The 25785-nt window shown below is 37.0% G+C and overlaps 1 protein-coding gene across 2 annotated transcripts; it reads left to right on the forward strand.

Annotated features, from left to right (window-relative positions):
• Window positions 1-25283, forward strand: CEP57L1 (centrosomal protein 57 like 1). 2 transcript variants are annotated; one of them, XM_081139848.1, is made up of 11 exons: window positions 1-1202; window positions 6189-6354; window positions 7679-7858; window positions 9210-9331; window positions 14515-14631; window positions 15681-15758; window positions 16446-16532; window positions 19552-19629; window positions 19744-19988; window positions 20942-21086; window positions 23194-25283. In XM_081139848.1, exons 2-11 carry the CDS (start codon window positions 6192-6194, stop codon window positions 23410-23412), a joined length of 1434 nt encoding a protein of 477 aa, XP_080995974.1. In that variant the 5' UTR covers window positions 1-1202; window positions 6189-6191; the 3' UTR covers window positions 23413-25283. The 2 variants fall into 2 exon arrangements, with proteins under 2 accessions (XP_080995974.1, XP_080995975.1); XM_081139849.1 differs by having other exon boundaries at window positions 576-681.
• The last annotated feature ends 502 nt before the right edge of the window (window positions 25284-25785 follow it).

Here is a 25785-nt window from a genome sequence, read left to right on the forward strand (position 1 = left end):
GCGGGCTGGAGGCCGGCAGGGAGGGCTCGCCGACTCCTGGTTCGCTCGCCGCCGGGGCCCGAGGATCCCGGCGCTCCCGGGGGGCGGCCGCCTCCGGCCGTCGCTGTCTCCGCAGCGACGTGGAAGAAAAGGGTCTCCGGCCCCGTCAGTTCCAGACCCTTGGGGAGATGCCGTTTCTTTTCCGATTTCTGCGTCCCCGCCCACCGCCCGCTAAATCGGACGAACACCCGGCTGCACCGCAATCCCCGAGTGCGGGGTAGGGCCGCGGAGCTGGCAAAGCCGCGGGGCCCAAGGCGCAAAGCCCGCCCCCTCGCCCAGCCCCACCGGCGGGGCTCGTCCCAGAGGGCGGGAGCAGGGAGGGGAGATGGGGTCCTCACCCCCAGTCCCTCCCCTTTCTCCGCCCGGCACTAACCAGGAGCCCAGGAGCAGTCCCTGCCCTAGCGCCCTCTTCCCCGCCCAGGCAGACGCGACCCGCCGAGGCAAAGCCATTGGAAAAAGCCCCGCCCTCCGTAGGCTACCTCCAGACCCCTAGCCCGCGCGCTGCCGCCAACGGCCGCCTGCTGCTACGCATGCGTGACGGCGAGCAAGGCGCATGCGCCTTAGGAGACGCTTAATCCGCCGCGGGTGTGTTTTCCGTACCTCGACTTTCGGAATCTGTGGACTGGGGAAGGAGGAAGAAAAGTAAGGAGGAGTTGAAGTACTGACACTCTCACAGACAAGGCAGGCACAGCAAAGAGGGCCAAGGCGCATTCCTGGGAGAAATTTAATTTAAGATTAGCCTAAAAATAGTGACGATCTCTTTATTACGCCAAACTTCTTATTTAAGCTGGCAGGGCGTCGTCACACTGGCTTCTGGGAATTGTAGTTTTGATGCTGCTGGCGCGTTCGGTTTGCGACGGAAACTACAGCCCCCAGTAGGCGCTACGGCTTTTTTTGAGTTGGCCTGCGAGTCAACGGTTAGCGCGCTGAGCGCCTGGGCTCGGTGAGAGAACTGCCGGCCTGGCTGCCGCTTTCCCCTTCACGGACTTTCCTTCCTCCATTTCCTCTGAGGTTTTGGAGACGAGGCCATCTGGGGCTGGCTGTCCTCTTTGCCCGGGGACTTTTGCCAGAAAGCTGCGTGAGAAGGACCAGCCCGGGTACCCAAGCCCGAGGGCGCGTGGAGGTGGCGATCCTGAGGGTCGGAGGGAGCGGCGTTAACCCAGGCAAGAGGGATGCTGTGGGAAGAGGTGCTCTGCGCTGCTGCCTGTCTTTTTTGGCGGATTCGTGCGGAGTGGATTAGGGAATACCTGTCCAGTTGCACCTTTGACATTGCATAGAGGTGTTTTGTGCTTTAATTGCTCAATCAAAGGACCTCCCAAGCAGGGCTTTGAAAGCGAGTTGTCAGACCCATGTCGTATGAGACTAAAGGGCATGATTTTTTGGAATGAATTTTTGCAGACTTTAAGTGTACCATGTCAAAAAAGACCCATAAAAATCTTCAAATTTTAGTACAAAGGAGTCAACCATTTGTTTACAAAGTATTGTCTGTTTTTAAGTAATCCCTTTAAACATTTTTTTGATTGACTGATTTGAGAGAGAACGTGGATTCGTTCACTTATTTATGCAGCCATTGGTTGATTGTTGGATTTGCCCTGACCGGGGATCCAACCCACAGGCTTGGCCTATGGGACACGATGCTGTTACAACTGCGCTTCTGGGCTAGGGCTTGAAAGAATTCCTTTTAGGAAAACTTGTGGTGAGATAAGGCATCAATGGAGTGATAACCAAATTAGATTTTAATTCTTCACAGAATAGATTCTTAAATCTGTTGCAGAATAGATGTGTTTCAAAAAATTGAGCCTTTTTGGGTACTGAGTACACAAGAGTGAAAAAGACACAGCCCCTACCTATCTTAGAGAACCAAGTGGTTAAACACATCATTACAGTGCTGAGATATCGCTGGGATGGCTTCGAAGATCACTTCATCCAGTCTTGGAAAGTCAGGGAAGTCCTCATCCCAGGGAAAGAGAGGGCCAGAAGAACAGCATATGGTGAGGCCCAGAAGTGAGAGAGAGGCGGTGTTTTCCGGAAACTGCAGTGAGCCAAATCGTATATATTTTGGAAGGGGTGTCTTTTTGTGTATTGATGTGCTTTGAAGCTGCAAAGAGACAGGTACTATGAATTTTCCAGATAGATGCTGAAAGTGACCTATTCTTGAACAGATTTATAGTTTCAAAGAATTGTTCTAATTTGGAAAGCCTTGCTGTATTCTAATGCTACTGATTAAATGAGAATTTTTTAAAAAATGAGAACTTCTTGCGAGTATGAGTACACAAAACAAGCAAAAAAGGCATTCCTTTCTTGTCTTCTTTTTGGGCTCCTCATTCTTCGTCCAGCCCACAAAGGGTAGGGTAGTTATCTTAAGTCTAAGCACCTTTTTTACTGCATAGTTGAATCTGATCTCATCCACACCCATGCTTTCACCACCACCCGTGACCATTTGGTATACAGCTCCATCCAGCTTCACTTTCAGCTTTCATATATCTGCTTGATATTTGTTCTCGGATATCTCAGAAGGGCCACAGATTCAACATGGCCTACAACCAAATGCATGTGTCTCCTATGAACCTGATTCTTTCTCATTTAAGAACACTACCATCCACTTGTGAAAAGTTGAAACCCAAGCATTCTTCTTGATTTCTTCCTGTCCTTCATACCTCTGTAGCCAAATTATTTCTGTAGTCAAATTATTGCTATGTTCTATCAATCTTGTCTCCCAAATATCCCTCAGATTCATCCTTTCCCTCCATCCACATAAGCTAGGAGAACCTCCACAGTAGAGCTTTACTTACCTCCAATTTTTGTCTTTTCTTAGTTGTTTCTCTTTTTTCATTCCTGACACCTCTTCGTTTTGATGAAAATATTCTTACTTTGAACATATTAAAACATATTGCAGTCTAATCTGTGGTCTTAGAGCCATTCTTTGTAAGCTAACTTTGCGTATATCTGCTCTGGTCCATTATATTACTGATTTACAGTTTAGCTCTCAGGATAATCTTATTTCCAAGTTTTCCTAGGCCCCACATATCATACGGGGTACATTTATCTTGAGCTCAGCAAGAAAGTCTGAACTAGAGATATATATTTGGAAACTACCCGCATATTGGAATATTTTGTTTTATTTTGCTTTTATGCTACCATGTCTAAGTGCTTACTATGTTTTAAGCACTTTGTTAAGTGTTTTGCATATACTCTTATCCTTACATAGCTTTAAAAAAACCAAAAACGTAGATATGATCCAAAGCTTACTCTTAACCACTATTGGCTATGGAGGGGATGCCAGAATAAGAAAAGAGCCAGGGTAGTCTGAAATTAACCAGAGAAGGGAGGAAAATAACCAGGAGATGGGCAACCAAAGGATTTGAAAATTTCAAGAAGGAATGACTAGTCAATACACAGAATGCTACCAACATGTCTAGAAAGCTCAGGTTTCTAGATGGTTTGACATTAGTAGTCCCTGTTACCGTACAATGTGTGCATTTGGCATATATTGCCATATAAATGTTGAATTGCTATGTTATATTGAGATAACGATTGATTGGAGGTGACCTGTAGGGTAAAACCAGGCTGCTTGCTGAGGATAGGGAAGTCTCTCCTAAAGGGCTGGTGTTTCTTTTGTTAAACCTCTACTAAGAAAAGGTAGGTTGCAGATCAGGAAACTATCACTTGGATAAAGGGATTTAAGTGGGGATGGATAGATGCCTTGGATCTCTCTGTGCTTCTCTTTCCTAGGCTTAGTGTTTAAGGAGGGAATATGGTGGGTGGTAAAAAAGTGATCATTAGTTAAAGGTAGATCAGGAGCTAGGATAGAATAGGACGTAAATGCCTCAGGAGAAAATCCTAACTTCAGATTGACTACCTGGTTTCCTTTTGGTGTCTGCGCTTTCTTCTCTTTTCTTATCCTCTAGCCTTGGTAAAGTCTTTTTTAAATATAACTTTATCTTTGCTGTAACAAGACATATAATAATAAGGCAAGAGCATTGTAAGAGGAGCAGCACCCTTCTTCCAGTGAGGCCAATGAGGAAGGACAGTGATAATGAGATTTCCAAGGGGAAAGTGAATTTTGAGGGTAAGAAGTTGAAGTACATAATGGATTTAACTCATAAGTTCCGCATGTGGAGAGTCTTCCATTGTCAACCTCAAGAGACTCTGGGTTTTAATAATGAAGGCAATGCAGTTTTCCTATCAGAAATTTATCAGTGACCTTTTTTATGGCACTTGCAGGGGGATAGAGGAATGAAAGCCAGATATGTGCGTTCATTTGTTCATTATTTATTGAAAAGCTATTATGGGCAAGTTCTGTGATTGGCAATAAGTATACAGTAGCATACATAAGAAGCTGCTTAAGAACTGCCCTTAAAAAGCATACAATGTCTGTGGATTATAGACCTTTTAAAAACAAACAAACAAACTTGGCTTAACAGTGAGGGCTAGAGATAGGTAGTAGCTAAAGGTCTGTGAGAGAGAATGAGAGAGGGATGTAGAGTCAGCAGGACTGACTATTTGGGAGATAAAAATGAAAATGCCTGGGGTGACTACTTTCCAGATAAAGAGTAACTCCTTCCATTAATCAAACCTGGAACTATACTAGAAAGACCATCGTGGAATGGAAAGATTCTGAGTGCAGGTTTGAATATGTTAATCATCTTGTTTGAGGGACTCATGAGTCTTAAGGTGAACAATAGTCAATGCTGCTTCTGAATAGCTTCTATACATGAAAGCTTAGATGTAGCTTAGGTTCGAATAGTGAGAAGACCATGGGTCCTGGAGTGACAGCATCTTGGGTTTGAGTTCCAACTCTATTTTTACTAGCAGTGTGAATTTGACCAGTTCTTTCACCTCACTAATTTTGGATGTGGGAGATGAGATCGTTATCTTACCTATAAAAGGATAGTACCTACCTTCCCAGGACTAGTGTGAGGATTTAATGAGGTAATGTATATAAAGTTTTAGATTAGCATATGGCATATGTTGGCTCTCAAGAAACAGTATTTTTTAAAATGAGCATGTTTATGTAAAAAATACTATCCTTCAATTTGATTGAAATTAGTGAAATATAAAGTGCTTTATAGTTGAACTGAAAAATGCTATTAGCATTCTCTAATATTTTATAAGATCCTTATATTTCATTTTTCTCAAGTGTGCAACTTAGCTTTAATATGTTTTAATTTTAAGCTTTAGTCGGGGGAAGTTACCATAAAAAAAGATAATTATGATTTTTCTCCTAAAACAGCAACATAAGAGATAGTATTTCTGAGCAAGGACTCTGTGTCCAGCTTTGTTCTAGATATTATTAAAAACACCACATTTCATCAGTAACACATGTGTGTAATTATTACCCTGTTTTTTCCAATGTGGTTATGAATTAATTAACATTGACTAGAAGCTGTAAAGTAGGATGCATTTCTAAGACATTGAAATTACAGAAAGGGAAATAGAATGATTTGGGAAAGTTAGATAAATTGCCTGCTAAATGATTAAAAGGGCTCTCCTACAACCAACCAAATAAGACCAAAAAAAAAAAAAAAAGGCCCAAAATCTAAAAGGCTATTTTAGATTCTTCAGATTTGAAACCTTTCTAAACTAGATGATTAGAATGCTAATGCATTAAATGGAGTTGTGTCTTATTTAAGGATTGGATTCAGAAATTGATATATCCAGAATTACTCTTGGAAATCCCTTTGGAAGCCAGTACATCGGAGTTCCACCATTTAATTCAAGAATTAAGTTATATCAGTGGCTTGTTTTAAAAGCTGTGTTGTCTTTTAGAATATATACTTTCTCTTTGAACTCTAGAATCATTCTTTTTATAGAGAGGTACTCATATGATGAGATGTATGGGAACTTATGATCAACTGAGAAACCAAAAAATTTACACCACCCATGTAATGCTCACTCCAGGGCATGTGTTCATTGCAAATCAGGCAGAATTGGCCATACTGTTTATACAGTAAATAGTCATTTTTCTTTCTTGTATTGCTGAGCTTATATTATAGTTGAATTTGTGACAATTAAGTTCATGAGGATACAACTCCACAGTATATGATTTTGTATTAATGTTAAAGTTTTATTTGAATATTTGTCTGATGTTTTTGTCATTCAAATAGGAAAGAGTATGCTATACTATCTAACTTCTTTATTCTCTACAGATAATGGATTCTGAATTAATGCATAGTATAGTAGGAAGCTATCTTAAGCCTCCAGAAAGAGTGTTTGTTCCATCATTCACCCAGAATGATGAATTATCTCAGAATCACCACTCTGTGAACTTTGAAGTTACCTCTCCTAAAATGCTTCGTAGTCCAAATAGCCAAGGTAATGTTAATATCAAATCTTACTTAAAATTAGAGGAATGATGCAAAGTATGTTATATAAAACATTTTTATGTAAAAATGAAATAATTCTGTTTTAACTAATCTTAATTAAACTACTAATTTTTATTCTGTTAAAAGTTTCTGTAAGCTTAGGCAAGTTATTTAAGTTTTTTTTTTTGGCTTCAGCTGCAAGATGACATATATCACAGATTTATTATAAAAGCATCATTAGAAAACAGAAAAATTATTTAAAGAATAAGAGGTCATATTTGGAATCTTTCTAAACTAGATGATTAGAATGCTAGTGAGTTAAGTAGAATTGTGTCTTATTCAAGGATTAAATTCAGAAATAACATATATCCAAAATTTCCTTGAAAATCCGTGAGGAACCAGTACTTTGGAATAACTACAAAATACAAATATTATAACTTTTAAAATATAAATTTAGGAGGATCTTAAAACTGAATTAGAAAAATATTTCTGATTCCAGGCATACCTTGTGCAATTCAAATTACTTTCTTAGATGCTGATTATCACTTTGTTTTTTAATATTCTCTGATAAAGGTTGCTATTAATAAATAGACTAGCCTTATGGAGTAGAACAACTGCAAGAAATAATAATCCAAACCAATAAGCCAGCCACAGTTACCATATAAAAAGCAATAAATATAATTATTTTATTTGTAAAAAACAAATGATAATCTCTAGCAAACATCTTTCTAATTGGATATAAACTATATGAAAGATAGCTTATAATATTTATTTGTATTCCATTCATCTCTAGTTTTATAATTTGAAGTTACAACTCAATAGAAAGAGTAAGATAATATTTGAACATTTTATAACTCTGAACTTACCTGAATCATGAAGATATTAACATAGCAGACCAAAATTTTAGTATTTTATGTGTGCTACATATAATCTTTCAAGCCTGCTATCAGGTAAACCACTAGGTTATAATTTTTTTCCAGTGGAAGAAACTGTTCTTCCTTATATGTCCTGATTATTAACACTGTATCTTGGGCAAAGGAATAATAAATGTTTGTGGTTTGATTAAAACTGAACACATCAATAACTGAAAAAAAATAGCCTTAAGTCAAACCTAGAAAACTCACTAAATACAATCATAAATATATTGTTTTTACAAGATATGTTAGAGAAAATGTGTTCCTTTTTAGAATTTTAGTTATTTTCCGTTTTTATGAGAACTATGTATTACTTACACATTTTTCTGGCTCACTAACAAAAATATACCAGTAACTTTTATATGATTGTAAGTGTTCAAAATTCTCATTTATAATATCAAGCAAATTTTCCTTCAACAGCTCTTATTTTAGCCTTAAAAACTCTTCAGGAAAAGATTCATCGTTTAGAGTTAGAGAGAACACAAGCTGAGGATAACCTGAACATTCTGTCCAGAGAAGCAGCACAGTATAAAAAGGCCTTGGAAGATGAAACAAATGTGAGAAATCTGGTACACCAGGAACTGATAAAGCAGAAAAAAGGTGAGAAAATTCAGTAGTTCTCAGAAACAAGGAGTTAGTAAAGTTTACAGTTTGAAAATAATAAGCCCAGTCTAAGCAGATTTACTTAAATATATTTGTTCTTATATATACATTCAAACCCTTATTATCAGATATTTTGATATTTTCAGGAAATGGATATCACTTTGGACTTATTTTTATTATGTCTGTTTTATCCTCGTTCATAAAACTTTAGGATTAAAAGAAAAATTAAGTTTTTAGACAAGTTGTGTTTAGAAATTAGAATGTTTTCAGAATTCCAACAAAATCCAGTTTAACCTGTACATAATTAGAATACTTTATAGCTTCAGTTAACACATTTTTAAAATTTAAAACTATAAGGCAACACTAGTAATTAAGCAATACAAAAACAATAAAAATAAATAAATTTTATATAACTTGAGAGGTTAATTAGATGAAATGAACAGGTAGGTGGAAATTCTGTGGAAATTATGAAAAAGACACCTGGAGACAGGTTTTAGAGATTTAGAACATAAATTCTTTATATACTTTTACTTCAAAGCATATGGTTTTCTTTTTGTAACATAACACTCACCCTTAAAAACAAGGTTCAAGTTTGTGTTTCAATTTATAAATAGAATGAAGAAATGGGGAGAGATATTTTTCTGAGGTAATTGGAAAAAGTGGAAGAAAGAGCTTAGGAAAGTAAGAAATTAAAGGATTAAAAAGAGGTTATTGCCCGGCCAGGCGTGGCTCAGCAGTTGAGTGTCGACCTAGGATCCAGGCGATTGGGGTTCGATTTCCGGTCAGGGCACATGCCCAGGTTGCAGGCTCGATCCCCAGTCGGGGGCATGCAGGAGGCAGCTGATCAATGACTCTCTCATCATTGATGTTTCTATCTCTCTTTCTCCCTCTCCTTTCCTCTCTCTGAAATCAAGGAAGATATATTTAAAAAAATAATAAAAAGAGGTTATTTATACCTTATGAATTTAACTGTGCTGTCTGTAGTCAAGAGCAGAGAAAAATGGGAATGGTAGAATGATAGGGAAGAGACTTTGGGTCCTCTGTTTTTCCAGTTAGTGTTATTTCCCAGGAACAGCCAGGATTTTTATCATCCCATAAGTCACTGACATCTTCCCTTTTGAGATGTATGCCCTCTGGGTCTTTAGGGGGAGATAATGTTAAACCAGTTACATATAATTAATGAAGTATTCACAAAAATGTATGTTGGTAACTCTGGAAGAATCAGTACATAGAACTAAAGAAGCCTTAACTTTTAACCCTTGATTGAATTCATATAATGTATTTCTTATGATAACCAAATCTCTGGTCTATGTGATAATCAACTAATTGACTCATTACTTTTTCATAGATATAAGTATACAATTAAGCTCAGCTCAGTCTCGCTGTACACTCCTAGAGAAGCAACTAGAATATACGAAGAGAATGGTTCTCAATGTAGAGCGAGAGAAGAATATGATCCTAGAACAACAGGTGAACATATTTTCTATAAGAAATATAATTTAATATGGTTTTGAAGAATATTTAATGTCTGTATGGAAACGGATGGTACTAGATTTACTGAGATGATCATTTCACAATGTATACAAAGGTTGAATGACTATGTTGTACACCTGAAACTAATATAACATTGTATGTTAATTATACCTTAGTAAAAAAGTAAGATGTAAACTAGATGACACAAATTCAATACACGATAAAAGCTGGCAAATTTGCCCTCAGGAAAAAAGAGAATATTTAATGTTGTGGAAAAATTGTTATAGTATAATCATAAGTAAAATAGGATATAAAGCTATATATAGATTTCCACTTATAGTGGTGCAGACTAGGTCATTTGGACCAAACTTTCTATAGAGAAGAACAAGAAAAACTGTACAGAATATTAAAAGGAAAGACAGAATAGAAAGAGGAGAAAGAAAAAATACACAAAGGCATTGGAGAATTAAAAAGTTGATGAAAAATCACCATTTCAAAATCTTTGTGCAAACTTAAATCCAGAGAGGTAGGCCTGATATATCAGGTCCCTTCTAAGGGCATTTCTGATTCTAGAACAGTCCATTCAGAGGCTAAATAATGCTTTTGACAGCCATCCTTTTGGGGTTAAGGAAATTAAAGTTAGAATTCGGGCCTATCAAGAATAGGAACCCTAGTATATCCTCTGGGCTCAATGCTTTATAAGGGTAAACAGTAGGGAAAAAACCCAGATTTCAACTCTGCTCTAGGTTATCAAAATAACTCAGAAAAATCTTAGTCCTTGAAATTGGATTAAAGCGATCCTGGATTGCTAATATTCTCAGGTACCTCAAATTATTTCTACAAACATTTCTTTGACACAGTGAGAAACTTTTAGAGATAACCAGGCAGAAGAAAGGACACTAAGAAGAAAGATATATCATACTTAATAGACTGTGTATAAACACTTTCACAAGGTAGCTCCAACTAGGCACTGTCTCTAACAGACACAGTCTTTAAAATAATTATGCTTGTGCCCTGGCCAGTGTGGCTCAGTTGGTTGGAACATTGTCCCATGCACTGAAGGGTCGTGGGTTCGATTCCCAGTCAAGACACATACCCAGGTTGTGGGCTCGATCCCTGGTCAGGGAGCATACGGGAGGCAATGAATCGATGTTACTCTTTCACATGGATGTTTCCCTCATGCTCTCTCCGTCTCCTTCCTTCTTTCTCTAAAATCAGTAAAAACATATCCTTGGGCCCAGCCAGGCGTGGCTCAGCGGCTGAGCACCGACCTAGGATCCAGGAGATCGCGGTTTGATTCCTGGTCGGGGCACATGCCTGGGTTGCGGGCTCAATCCTCAGTCGGGGGTGTGCCAATCAGTGACAACGCTCTCATCATTGATGTTTCTATCTTTCTCTCTCCTCTCCCTTCCTCTCTCTGAAACCAATAAATATTTAAATATATATATATATAATTTTCATTCTTGGGTGAGGATTAAAAAAAAAATTATGCTAGCTATAATCAAGGAGATAAAACAGAGGATTGAAATTTTCAGCAGAGCATTGGAAACCATAAAATGGCTGAACAGATTTAAGAAAAAATAAATAAAAATTATAGAACTGAAAAATATAATAACTGAAATTTAGAACTCAATGGATGGGTCTAACAGTGGATAAGAAGAGATAATTAGTGAACTGGAAAATGAAACCATCCAGATCAGTGAAGAAACAAAATGATAGTAGTTTCAAAAAAGAGACTGAGAGGCATAAGTTAGAGTGAAAAGGTCAAACTTATGTATAATTGGAAGTCCAAAAGGAAAGGTGAGAGAGAATGGGATAGAAGTGATATTTGAAGAAATAATGGCATAGAATTTTCCAAAACTGATTTTTAAAAGGATTATACCATAGATTCACGAAGCCCTATCAAACTAAAGCAGGATACATAAAAAGAAATTATGCCTAGACACCTCAGAAGAAGATAAATAATGAGGCAAGAAAAAAACGTAAAAGCTTCCTGGGGGGGGGGGGGTGATTACATTCAAAGGGACATTAAAGGGACAGCTGACTTCTCAACTGAAAGTATTGAGTCCAGAAGACAGTGGACTGATATAATTACGGCATTAAAAGAAAATAACTGCCACTTAAAAATCATGACTGGGAAAAATATCCTTTAGAAAGAAAGGTGTAATAATGACATTTTAAGACTAACAAAGACTGAAATAATTTATTACTAGGAAATTCACCCTTTAGGACAAGGGTAGGGAACGTCTGGCCCAAGGGCCATATAAGGCCACAAAATCATTTGGTCTGGCCCTGCCAAGGCAACCACAGGTGAGACTCGAAATTCAATAAATCTAGGAGCTTTTTTCATAGCTAAATTTTAAGTTAATAATTTTGTATGGCCCATGAATGATGTTATAAATATCCAAATGGCTCTTGGCAAAAAAAAAGTTCCCCATCCCTGCTTTAGGAAGTACTAGGGCATTCAGACAGAAGGAAAATTATTTTAGATGGCAGGTCAGAGATTCAGGCAGGAATGAAGAGCAGTGAAGATAGTAAATATATAGGTAAATGAATATTGTATTAGACAACAATAATGTATGTTTTATGTGGTTTAAATATATATAAAGGATTAAAATTAATGATAATAGCTGATAAATTAGGAAGGGATACATGTAGTTTAAAGTGTTCTAAGGCCTTTGCATTGTCTTGGAAATGGGTAAAAGTACCAATCAGTACTGAATTTTAATTGGTCAGGTATTTAGTAGGTTTTTCAAGGAACTGGAAAGGTTGATTCTAAAGCTTATATGGAAAAGCAAGGGTCCAAGAATAGCCAAACTATTCTGAAAAAGAATACGGTGAGACCTTACTCTTCTATGTATTAAAACTGTAATGTCATCAAAATTAACATGATATTTATATGGATAGACAGCGGAATAAAGGAGTAGAATGTAGTCAGTATATTGTATGGAAACTCAATATATGACAAGGGTACCATTGCACATCATTGGGAAAAAGATAGACTTCAATAATGGTCTGGGAAATTTTGTTATCCATGTTAAGGGAAAAAATAGTTTGATTGCTACCTCATATCATACACAAAATCAGTTTCAGGTGGATTAAAGATGGAAACATAAAAGGCAAAACTTTGAAATTTTTAGAAGCAAATGCAGAACAATGTCTAGATGACCTTGGGGTAGAGGGTTTTCTTTTTTCTTTTAATCCTCACCTGAGGATATATTGTTTTTCCCATTGCTTTTCAGAGAGGGAGGGAGGGAGAAACATCAATGGGAGAGAGATACCAGGGGCTGGGGGTCAAGCCCGCAGCTGGGGTACACGCCCTTGGCCAGAATTGAACCCGGGACTCTTCGGTCCGCAGGCCAGTGCTCTAGCCACTGAGCCAAACTGGCTAGGGCTAGAAGGATTTCTTAAACAAGACAAAACAACAAAGAAAAATGGGCAAAGTTATAAAGAGGCATTTTGCAGGAAAAAAGGAATCACAAATGGACATACATCTGTAGAAAAGATGATCAATCTCATTAGTAACCAGAGGAATGCAAATTAAAAACACAATAAGAGCCCTGCCCCGTGGCTCAGTTGTTTAGAGTGTTGTCCTGTGCATCAAAAGGTTGTGGGTTCGATTCCCAGTTGGGGCACATACCAGATTGGAAAAAATTTAAAAAGTCTGACAATTCTGTATGTAAATGAGGATACAACAACCAGAAAGAGCAACCACTTTATCTTGTAAAATTACCATGCACATTCCCAATAACCTAGAAATCCCTATCCTAGCTGAATATTATAGATCAGTGACTTATAACAGTTTTTTAAATGTTTTATTGACATATAATCTACATACAGTGAAAGGTACAGCTCTTAAGTATATAGTTCAGTGATTATTGATAAATGCATATACTCATATAATCCACAGCCCTCTAAAATAATAAAACATTTTCATCAGAAATTATTTCATATCTCTTCCAAGTTATTCTCTGATCTCTCCCTACCTCCCAACAAGACAAGTACTATTCTGCCTTAGATTAATTTTGCCTGTCCTAGAACTTTATATAAATTGAATCATAGAAAATATACTCTTTTGTTTCCTGTTCTTTTTTTTAGTATACAGTTTTTGAGATTCTTGCACGTTGTTTTATGTATCAGTAGTTCATTCCTTTTTATTGCTGCGCAGAATTTCATTATATAGATATGCCACAATTTGGTTACCTATTTTCCTGTTGATGGACATTTGGTTTATTTCCAGTTTGGGGGTATTATAAATAAAGCTGCTATGATGTTCTTATACAAATCTTTTCTGTGGACATATGTTTTAATTTCTCTTGGGTAAATATGTAGTAGTAGAATTGCTGAGCCACGGGGTAGGTATATATGTTTAACTTTATAAGAAACTAGTAAACTTTTTTCTAGAGTATTTTCTTCTACCCTTTGCCCCCCTCACTGTTCCTTTATTAACATATTGCATTGTAATAAGTACCATTACAAAACAGTGCATAGATAGATATGCATATATATGTATAACTCTCCTCTTCTCCATGTTCTCTGTATGCTTTATTTCTCTGATAGCTGCTTTTCTATGTTACAGAGAAAGGGTAATTCAATGAGTAGATTTGGTCACTCTGTGTATAACACTTTAATACAGGTTTCACTGATGATGTTTTTCTTAGTTGAAATGTTATATAAAAATGCACAGAAATGTTTGTTCCACTGGTGCTAATGTAGCACAGAAATGTTTGTTCCACTGGTGCTAATGTAGCACATTTTATTTCTTATTTAAAGATATTTTATTTTCTTGGCTTTTCCTTGTAAGCACCTAAAGTTGGTTCGTGTATGTACATATTTCTTTGTTTTTGTTGTTTGTTTGTTTGTTTGTTTTAGAGAGAAAGAGAAAGAAAGAAACATAGATGTGAGAGAGAAACTGACTGGTTGCCTCCCATATGCGCCCCAACCAGGAATTGAACCTGCCACCTTTCAGTGTACGGGACGGTGCTCCAACCAACTGAGCCACACTAGCCAGGGGTGTACATGTTTCTTATGACAGATTTATATTACACCTAAACTAGGTGCATGTATATACATGTTTCTTAAGACAGATTTATACTGTGCTTTGAATTGTGAGAAATTGTATTATTCTTGAGCCCTTGGCATCACTTGCCAAATTCAGGTTTTGTTTTTATCCTTTCCAGGCCCAACTTCAAAGGGAAAAAGAGCAAGATCATATGAAGCTGCAAGCAAAACTTGAAAAGCTTGACACTTTAGAAAAAGAATGTTTTAAACTTACAACAACTCAGAAAACTGCTGAGGTAAGCTTCCACTTAATTTCTTTGAAGTGGTGATGCCAGGAATAAATCTTTAGTATGAGGCATAATTGGCTCTGTATGTGAATGTGCAGTAAATCTTACATTTATAAAACTTCATTAACAACTTTTAGTAATCCAAACATGAAGTCCTGCCTATGGAGATGAAAAGTTAATATATTCTGTCACAGCATGAATGATCTTGCCTGTTGATGGAAAATTGTAATTTTGGCTTCTTCTCAGATGGCAGAACATTTTCATTTCAAATAATTTACCTAAAGGATATTGAGAAGATTGTCTTTCACCACTTGCAGTGAAGTTAAGCCTGAAATGCTTAACTTAATACATCCCATCTTGCAATGCCCTCTCCTTTTTCCACCAAAATTCTGTCTATTCCATAGGACTTTCTCCAGGTCCTACTTCCTGGAAGCTTTCCTTGAGTTCTCCAACACTCAGGATACTCTTCCTTTGAAATGGTACTATCCTCCTATTCTGAACCACACCAAGGATGTAAAACGAAATACTTGGTCTTGGTCAAATCATGTTCATTGTTTTGTTGTTTGTTTCATCTATGCTACTCTTGATTTCATACATATAATATAAGCTCTTAAGTAACAAGGACCATACCTTATATTTTTAATGTCTTATCCTTTCCCACCTTCTCCAACTATGCCCTTATTGTATGTACATGACAGACGTTTATTGTGATTTGTCTGTATTTTGAATGAAACATTAAGACCCAGGACTATAATTATTTGACCTTCTAGACCTTTAATACCCCCCAAAGTTTCATCATTATGGTTTTGTTGCTGGAAGTTAATAATGCCTATGCATGTACATTCTTTGTTTTCCCTTTGTTCTTATATGTAATAGCAGGTAAAGGAGCATAGAAGAAAGCCAAGAAAAACCTTACTGTCTTTTGCCATTCCTTTTTCTTACTTTCTGCTTTAATTTGCCAAACTATTAAGAATCAAGACCCCAAGGGCTCTATTTGGAAAAGGAACAAAGGGTATTTGGCTCTAGTTATTTGGCTGAGTTATTTTTTTATTTTGCAGGACAAGATTAAACATTTAGAGGAAAAACTTAAGGAAGAAGAACATCAGCGTAAGCTATTTCAAGACAAAGCTTCTGAGGTAAATAGAGCACTATATCATATATCACAGTTCTACTTTCTTTTCTTTTGTTGTTGTTAATCCTCACCCGAGGATATTTTTTACACTGATTTTTAGAGAGAGTGGATGGGGGGGCGGAGGACAGGGATCCAGCCTGCAACCCAGGTATATATCCTTGATGGGTAATTGAACCCGAGACCCTTTGATGAGAGGGCCAGTGCTTTAACCACTGAGCCACACCAGCCAGGGCATACTTGATTTTTTTTAACTGAAGCCTATATTCTAGAATCCAGTTTCTGCTTACTAGCTTGTTAGTTTTGTCTCTTAATGAAATTCTCAATAAGCCAATACATTCATATACCGGAATGCATTGCCAAGAGGTCTTTTAATGTTTTGAAATTTTGACTATATATATATATAGAGAGAGAGAGATCTATATATCTATATACATAGATATATATATCAACTCCTGGTTATAAATTGTTTTCTCTTTGGTTGATATATACATTAAATAATTCATTCTCTTATAAACAGTAAATGATTGTAATTACCAACAGATTTAATGACCTTCACACACACATAAATAGTATTTTGGGTTTTCTTTTTTTTCAAAACACATTTTTATCTTTATAAGTTGAGACCTGATCTTTCATTGTAAAGAAGCTTGTTAAAAATCAGTTTTAAAAAGTTTTGTCTTTAATATTGTAGCTTCAAACTGGACTTGAAATCAATAGAATTTTAATGTCTTCAGTATCAAACCCAAAACGATCTAAGGAAAAAAAGAAATCTTCAAAGGTATGCAAACACTTTATTTTTATTTGCTAATACTTATTTACTGACTCTTAATATTTATACCTATCCATTTCCCAAGAAAATTTAGAGAGATTTATAATAAAAGACATACAATACTGCTATAAAATGGAGATAAAAATATGAATCGAGTGATGGTGGTTTGGGGTGTAAGGACAGAAAATTACATAAAACCTCAACAGCAGTTGAACACAAAACCTAGCTGAGTTTGCTTGACAGTGAAGGCAAAAAGGAGCATATAATGGGCAGTATGTCTGCCTTTGTGAAATAATAGGCATTCCAGTTTTTCTAGAAAGACAAACATTTTCCTAGTTCTAAACTCTAGATGAGTTGATGGCTTGGATAAATTGTATTAAACCTTCTTAATTATCTGTAATGGTAAGAGAGAAAATTTTAATCCTTTTTAATCTTATGATTCTGAAATTATAGTTTTGATGACCATTATTACTATTTATTCAATATGCATGTAATGAGTGCTTCTGTGTGCCATTTGCTGTGGAAGCAGAGATGATTTTTGAGAACTCTGGCCACTGCCATAGGCTCACACTATGTATTCAGTAAGGTAGAGAACATTGTACTTAAGTTTGGCTACCCTTTTATTGCATAAATAAGAATTACTGTTCAATAATCTGGCTGTATTTTACATAATTTTTTCTTTCAGAGAATTTACAAATGGCAATAATGAAAAACATTTTCCCAGTGAAACTTTATGCTGATTTTTTTTGCTTATTTCCTTTCTTAAATATTTGTTCTGTATCTTATTTGTACAATGAGATTAGAAACTGCAAAGCCAAATAGAAAATCACTATAAGTAATTTGCCGGTGGAAAAAAATAATGAACTATTTTTATATTTATGTCTTACGGCATCCTTTGTTGAGTTAGTGGAAATTTTCAAAAAATTTTTTATTCATTATAAAAATAATGAAGGTAGAGAGATAAGTAAGGAAAAAGAAACAAAGGAAAGAAAAAAGGTAGCTTCTAAAAGAGCCCAGGCTAGCCACTATAGGGCTAGTGGGTCCTCTACTTGGGGATCATGCAGTCAGACACTCAGTGAGGGGAAAGTAACCCCTGTTTCAAAGCCAAATCCCTCAGCCTCTGCCAGAGTCTCCAACCCTGGTTTCCCTTTGGGGGGAAGGGAAGGGGCTCACTGCAGGTTCAGGTTGGTTACAACCAGCTGTCCCCTCTGCAGGAGCAAACTTAGCCTCCCTGGGCTCAGAGGTGTAGATCAGAAGAGTCTCCCAATGGGGATGATCCCAGCCCAGCCTGCAGGAGGGGGCTAAGCATTTGGCCCTGGTCCCAGACAATAGCCTCTGAGGGTCTCACACTTTGAACGTCCCCCTTTCCCCAATGGAACTGCGCCCAGCCTGGATATCTGGGTCTTGGCAGGACTGATCCAAACAGCCTCCCATTGAGGGTAGTGCCCGAAAGTTTGTAGGAGATGGGCAGGCATTTCTTCTCCTTCCCAAGGTAGTGGGGGCTGAACTCACAGGGGAGCTTGGATTTGCCTCCACTCAATGTAGCCACACAGCCCAGCACTTGCCCGACTGGCCCCCGGACAGAAGCCTCCCCAGGAGACACAATACAAAAATCCCAGCTCTGTGCGCCTCTCTGCTCCCAACCCCTAAACCCGAACCCAGCAGGACAAGGCAGGCCTAGCTGTTCAACTGGTAGGGCAGTGGGCACCAGCTATGTGATGGAGGTGGGGGAGACTGGCCCCCTTTCTCAAGCCACATTGTTTACTCACCATCTGGATCTCCACCAAAAGCCTACCCAGAAAATAGAGGGCCCCTTAAAGTCACTGCTGGGTGTAGCCAGCAGACCCCTCCGCAGGACCCAAGTATGGCAGCATGGCCTTGCTATAGGAGTCCAGAGTGAACTCCCCAGGCTGGTGCTATAACTTTAGGAGTGCTCTATCCTTGGGTATGGTCTAAATCTCCCAGGCAGGCTGAATCCCCACTGATTCCCACCGCCACATGCTATTTGGGCTCCTGTTTCTGTTGCTCTGGTTTAGGGATCGCTGTGTGGGGTTGAGACCTCAGGCTTTTAAGGGAGGAGGGAGGTCTGCAGCTGTGTTATCCCTCCAGCTTCTCATGGACCGCTGCACCTGTGTGAGAAGGCTGTCCTTTCTGTGTCTTCACCCTTCTTACCAGTCTCTGTGTGGCTTCAGTGGTTATAATATTTCAGATCAGCTAGCCTTCAATTGGTTTTTCAGGCTGATTGCTCTGTAATTTAGTTGTAAATCCGGTTTGGGGCTGGGAGCAAGTGAGCACAACTTCCAGCTACTCTGCAGCCATCTTGGAATCTCTGTACTATACTATATTTATGCCAGATATTAACATTGTGGGAAACTGGTTAAAGATAGAGGGGACCTCCCTGTATGTATTTTTGTAATCTCCTTTGAATCTATAATTATTTCAAAGTAAAAAGTGAAAACAAAGCAAACAAAAAAAGATTGTGGTAAGGATATGGAACAGTCATAAAAGTTGGCTAAAACATAGGTTGGTCCAATCACTTTGGACATTATCTTGTAAAATTAAGGATGCACGACTCTATGGCCCAGCATCTAAGAGAAACTCCTGTGTATATACAGCAGGAGGCAGGTACTAAATGTTCAAGACAGTATTGTTTATAATAACAAAAAGTGAGAAACAATTCAAATGATCGTTGAAAGGAGGAAGAATAAAGTTTTTATAGCCATAAAAAAAAGTGAACCACAGGTATATATATCAGTTGAATGAACCTCATAAGCTTAATGTTGAGTGGAAAAAGCAAGTTGCTCAAGAACAGAAACAAAATAAGTCCATTTATGTAAAATTCAAAGTTATGTGAACCTGCATCTTTTCATGTGTTTATTTGCCATCTATATGTCCTCTTCAGTGAAATCTCTCTTTTTTGCCTATTTTCTCATCAGATTATTTATTTACTGTTGAGTTTTGAGACTTCTTCATGCCATAAATGTCTTTGAAAATATTTTTGTTTTCTTTTTCCCTTCTCAATATTTAGAAAACTAAATGTTTAAAAAGAGGACCACCTCAGCAACTTTATTCAAAGTCTGGATCACTGCCCATTGTGGCTGAGAAGGTGAGAGGGGGAAAATGAAGATACTTATTCAAAAAAACTCCTGCTTTGTTGTAATTTCTGTTTAAATGCCATCAGTCACTTGACATTGTTCTCACTATTTCTTTTCCCCTAAAGTCTGCCAGTGCACACCATTCTGCAAATACAAGTATGCAAAACCTCCTGCAAATGATGCAACATTATGGGTCACATATTCTTCAGAAACCCACTGAAGTTACTGAGCCTAGATGTCTCTACAAGCCTACTAGAACAACTTCCCAGTGTAAAGTTGTACCTCCTAACTCAGAAAAATCTGTTTCCATTTGTGACAATTTGTCTGAACTTTTGATGGCAATGCAAGATGAGCTGGACCAAATGAGTATGTAAGTATTTTTATTTTTTATCAGAAGTAGCAAGATATTTAGGTATTATTTTCCTTCTTAGTCTTAAGAACAGTGTCACTTATAAATTCTTAATGGCCTCACTTAGCAATTTGGACTTATTTTGTTCTGCAGATTTTTTGTCACTGATTTTTCATTGTATTTATTCCTGGATTTAAAAATTTCAACTGTGTGTAATTACTACTGTTCTAATCTGAGGAGTTTCTATATTTCCAAAATCTCAACTTTTAGTGCAATAGTGTCATTCTAACAACTGGGGTCTGGTGATCTTAAATTATAACTCACAAAAGCTTTTACAAGAAAGATTATTTTGTTTTTTTATACTCTTAGTTAAATGAGTGATTTCATTAGACAAGTAGGAATGTAGTTTCTTGTTTTAGACTCTGGCTGGTCTGCATTACAAGTTGAAGCATCAGTAGCAAACAAGATTCAGTATGGGATACATATTTTTAGCCCCAAGTTTAAATATATATTTAACAAGATTCCAGAAAATATGTGATTTGGCTGGCCAGCTAATTGTACTAAGACCAATGTGGAAGATGTAACTAGTTCCTTTGACAGTATTTCTTTGAGTAAGCTATCACCTAATCTAGGGATTTCTCTGGCAAATACTTCTATAGCTGGAATTCTTCCAAAGATCCTACATTAATAATTCCAAAGTTGGAACTAAAGAGAATACTTTAATGCCTCTAGCTAAGGACATCAGAATATTTTGCTACATTTAGCTATGAATGTCAAGAATTGGGACTTTTTTTTAAGGTTCTTTAAGACCCTAAGTCTAAGATATTTCTAAATGTATCTAATCTCAAATCACAAGAGCCTGTTTACATTTACCATGTATTTAATTAGATAGTCCTAATTATAGGAACAGACTGTCTTTGAAGATTAATATTTAACTAAAATTTATAACAGTGTCTAATATTTTTCTTTCATAGAGAGCACCAAGAACTACTGAACCAAATGAAGGAAACTGAAAGCCATGCAGTCTCTGAAGACATAGAATGTGAACTAGAGCATTTAGTCAAGAAAATGGAAATTAAAGGAGAACAGATTTCCAAACTGATTAAGCATCAAGACAGTGTAAGAAGGCTTTAGTAAAAGATTTTAATAAAAAGATAATATACCTGGATTCAGTGTTATATCTTTGTATGACCTTCCAAATTTGAGGTCTGTGTATATGACTTAGTGAAAAGATGATAAACAATTCACGCAGGCCTGTTATAGAATAGAACCATCTGTCCCATTGGAATAACATGGCCTCCTACATAACTTTCCAAAATAAGAATGAAAGGGGAGAAAGAAGATTTAGTTACGTATTCAGAAATGTCTTTGGGAAAATTGTGAGGTATGCTGAATGAAGCCCCTTATGTTGACAGGTCTCTAATTCAGAACCATACATAAACCTGACTCCTTAAGCAGTACCCAATCCTAAAACCACTATTTCCACTTTCCCGGAGCAAACTCTGCTGTGCTGCGTTCCCTGAGGACCTGTGCTGAGGTGGTGAGGGGGACTCCGTCCTTGCATGGGAATTCTTAATAACTAAGAGTGGCATAACAATTTTAGTATTTTAAGATGAATTATGGAATATTATAATATTTGATCCCAAGACAGTGACTTCATAGGTTGGATTTTTAGCACTATTGCACTACTGGAGCAGAAGGCAGAGGGAGACTTTCCAGGAGCTCTCAAATCACATAGGATAGCTATCTACCTGTGCAGTAATCAGCATATAAATTGGTGATATATTAGCCTTGCAATTAAGCCTCCTTCACTTTATAGAACAATAATAAAGGATGCAGAATTTTACTGCCTTTATACTTCTATGGCCAATAAAGAAAGAAAGGGAAATGAACATTTTGAAGCAAACGTGTTCACATTACTGGCTTTTAAGGCTATAGTAAATAAAAATTTTTGTATGATTGTGTTAGGAAATGAAGATATATAACATACTTAGGAGAAACTTGAAGGGAATAGAAAAGTAATTTTTAAAAATTTAGGCATAAATTTTAGCTCATAAATTATATCTTGAAAATATATTCCATAATGGCTGTAGTAGCATAAATTTTCAAGTATTTTATCATGATAGATTTAATGTCTGCGATTAAAATGGCCTTAGACATATAGAACACCAGGTACTTCGCTTGTGTCTGGATCAGCTCTACAAATGAGGCCTGTGCATAAGTGAAACATTAAGTAATTGACTGGACTTGGAAGAAATGGGTTTGGCTAGTTCATAGATTTTGTTTTGTTTAATTCTGTCTACCCAACCATTACTAGATACTTCTTAATGAGATAAAGTTATTCCCTTGACTTTTTTGTTGTTGCTACTGGCAACAACAAAGTAGTACTTTCTTTTTTATTTTTTTAAATATATCTTTATTGATTTCAGAGAGAGGAAGGGCGAGGGAGAGAGAGAGATAGAAACATCAATGATGAGAGAGTCATTGATTGGCTGCCTAGCCGGCAACCCGGGCATGTGCCCTGACCGGGAATCGAACCCCGATTGCCTGGATCCTAGGTCAATGCTCAACTGCTAAACCACGCCTGGCCGGCCGGGCCAAAGTAGTACTTTAAATTCAGGAATACTTTTAAGTAATATATATACAGGGTGTCCCAAAAAAATGTACACACACTTAACAGCTAATAGCTCAATTGATGTTTCCTGTCAGATTTAACTCATTGGAATAATCATTCAAAGTATGTATACATTTTTTCGGGACACCCTGTATATACTTGACTAAAAACTTGATGCTCATTCTTAGCACCCAATCTTTGCTGCTGATGTCACCTGAAAGCTTCTCTCTCCTCTCTTTTTTATAGTTTTTACCCATTTCATGTCTTCCATAAACCTTTCTCTCAGCTTCCCCAGCCACACTGACCTTGTCCTACTTTGGCCTTCTCAGATACACGGTTTTGTCCTACTCCAGGTTATCTTGGCCTGACTTACTCTCTACCTGGCATGTTTATGCTTTTCTTTCACTAATAAGAGCAGTAAGCTTCTTGAGAGCAAGGATTGTTTTAATTATATTTCTACCTGATTAGCACAGTAGTAGGCATATAATAGGTATTCATTTAATAAAAACTTGAGCTTTTTAATCTTATGTAATCTTTAAACCATCAATCCATCTTTTATAGGGTATATTTTAATGTTTTTGACTAAAATGGTAGATTTTTTTTTCTCTCCAGGTTCGTAAACTGCAGCAAAAAGTTCAAAACTCAAAGATGCGTGAAGCTTCAGGTATTCAACGAGAAGATAGCAACCCTAAAGGATCACAGAACATAAAAAATCGCCCCAGAAAATGTTTGCTAAATAACTCTCTTCAGAAGAACAGCAACTTTCATCCAACACAAGTCCATAATCTTCAAATGAAATTGAGAAGAGATGATATCATGTGGGAACAGTAACACTATAGCAAAACTGTCACCTTAAATGAACTCTTGTCAATGAGATCTTGTGTTGTTAAAATGGCTTTAATTTAATATATCTTTATGAAATTTCGAATTATGTTTCTAGCCTCTATGAAGTGTCAAGTTGTAGTATTTTTTAAATTAATGCCCAATGACCTCCTAAGAGTCCCAAATAATAAATGGTATGCTTTTTTGTTTTTCTTGACTGAAATACTAATCTCACCATATTTTAGAAACATTGTTCACTTTTCAGATATCTTAAGCTAAATCTAAGAAATTATACTAGATTGATGATATTTAAAATTGAGTTCAACTTGAAATACCATTTCAAGTACCATTCCACTTTTTCATTTAGTAGGCCTGTAACCCTAAGAACCAATATAAAATGAACAGAGTATGGAAAGGTCTTTTAGTTTTCCTAGTACTACTTCCCTATCTTGCTTTAGAGCTGTGAAATACTTTTCTTTTTTGGAAATGGAAAAACTTTGTGAAGAGGCCTTTAGCCCAAGTTTCTATGACAATTACAAATAAGAACCCATAATTACTTCATTTTTAGATGACATGCCAACTGCAGAAGCTTTACTATTCTCATTCTCTTTTACAAACCCACTTTTATAACTACAACTTTTGACAACTTTTAGTTTTTGTATTATATATAATATTCATCAGTATAAATTGAGAATGTGAGTTTCCAGGACCCGCAAATTTTTAATAGAAAAATATACGAAGAAGTTGGACATTTCAATACCTCATCCAGCAAAAATTTGGGAAAATATTTTTATTTTTTATATTTTTAAATCAGTGCTGTAAAAGAGATTTCTATGTTTCTATGTATAATAATAAATTTACATTTGTTTACCTATCTTTCCAGAAGCCTATGAAAACTAGTATGACTCTTCTGAACTTTTTTGGTTTCTCATTGAAATCCTTTGGGACAACTAGAGAATTGGAGTCATTAACTGAAATAAAAGACTGACAGAAAAGATATACTGGGAGGGAGGAACTTAGAAAATAGGGAAACAGTTTAAGAAGTGGTGATTCCAAAGGGACAGAATTGGAGGTATACCTTTATTGAATCCACAGCTGGGGGAATGTTCAAGCTATAGGTGTAAAAGAATTTTTGGTTAGGATCTTGGGGAGCTAGGAAAAACAATTTTAAAAGACAGTCTTCATGTCCTAGGAAATTCCCAAAAAGTGTTGTGAAGGGGATAATTGTGGTCTTTCTGGGGAGAACTATGACTCATTCTCAGTAAGATGTACTATGTTAGAAGACCTTTCCATACCTGAAGTGAGGGGAAGACCGAGAACAGGCAGAGTGATACTTGGAATTGTCCTTGAAAATAACTAATGGCAGAGATAAAAGTTTCTCTCTCCCTGTGGTTTAAATAAGTACATGTGTCTTCACTCACTTTCACTCCTTCTATCTCTATCAGCTTCTTCAGCCCCAGAGATGGCCCACAGAGTACATAGTCTAAACTCAGTTTCCTCACCTTGCCTGTTTTTCTACTCTGCCTTTCATTCTCAAGAATGTGAGTTCTGTAGTTTATATTTAGCAAAAAAACAAACAAAAACCAGGACCATAATGTAGCCTTATCTTTCTGTGCCTTTATTTTCTGTGCACTTAAGGTGGCTGAATATCAGTAGTGAAGTCATTATTATGGAAATGTATTTCTAAAACAAAATACCATAAAAATTTTAAAGTCGTTTTAAGAATGCTTGAATATTTTGATTTAGAATTTTCTTGCAAAATCAGTGTAGTGTTGTAGAAAAAAATGGATTTCAGAATTAGATTTGGGTTCAAATTGTGACTCGACCATTTAGTAGCTTGAACATCAAATAAATTTTTGGAACCTCTGTGTCTTACTTGTAAAGTGGAGATTGTATTACTGTCTACCTCACAGGGCTATTATGAGGAGTAAATGAAATAACATGTTAAAGCACCCAGCAGAAAGGTTGGCACTAAGTAAAAATTCAATAAATGTTAAGTCTGAGTGGGGGGAAAATGTCAAGAACCTGTTTACCTGGCTTAAAGCCTGAAAGCAAGAACCAAAACGCATTCTTCATAAAAGTGGGAATATTCTAATTTACTTGGTTGGGGTTTTTTTTGGCGGGGGGGAGGGGTCTTTGTTTTTTTTGGAGGGGTTCCCTTTTGCTATGTGCCTGGGAGGAAATTGCTTTTGCTTGTTCCCTAGCTCAGGTTTCTAGTAGAACTGGGTAAAGAATAGAGTCCTCCCATGGTGCAGAAATACATGATCACACACTGCAACTTGGTTTGGAGTCTGTTTTGGTTGTTGGAGTGACATTTCTTACTGAGAGGCAATAAAGAATGGTCTCTTGTTCCTCTGTCACACCTGCTGGACTAAAAATGTG

Source organism: Miniopterus schreibersii (assembly GCF_964146895.1).
Source record: "Miniopterus schreibersii genome assembly, chromosome: 6".
NCBI lineage: Eukaryota > Metazoa > Chordata > Mammalia > Chiroptera > Miniopteridae > Miniopterus > Miniopterus schreibersii.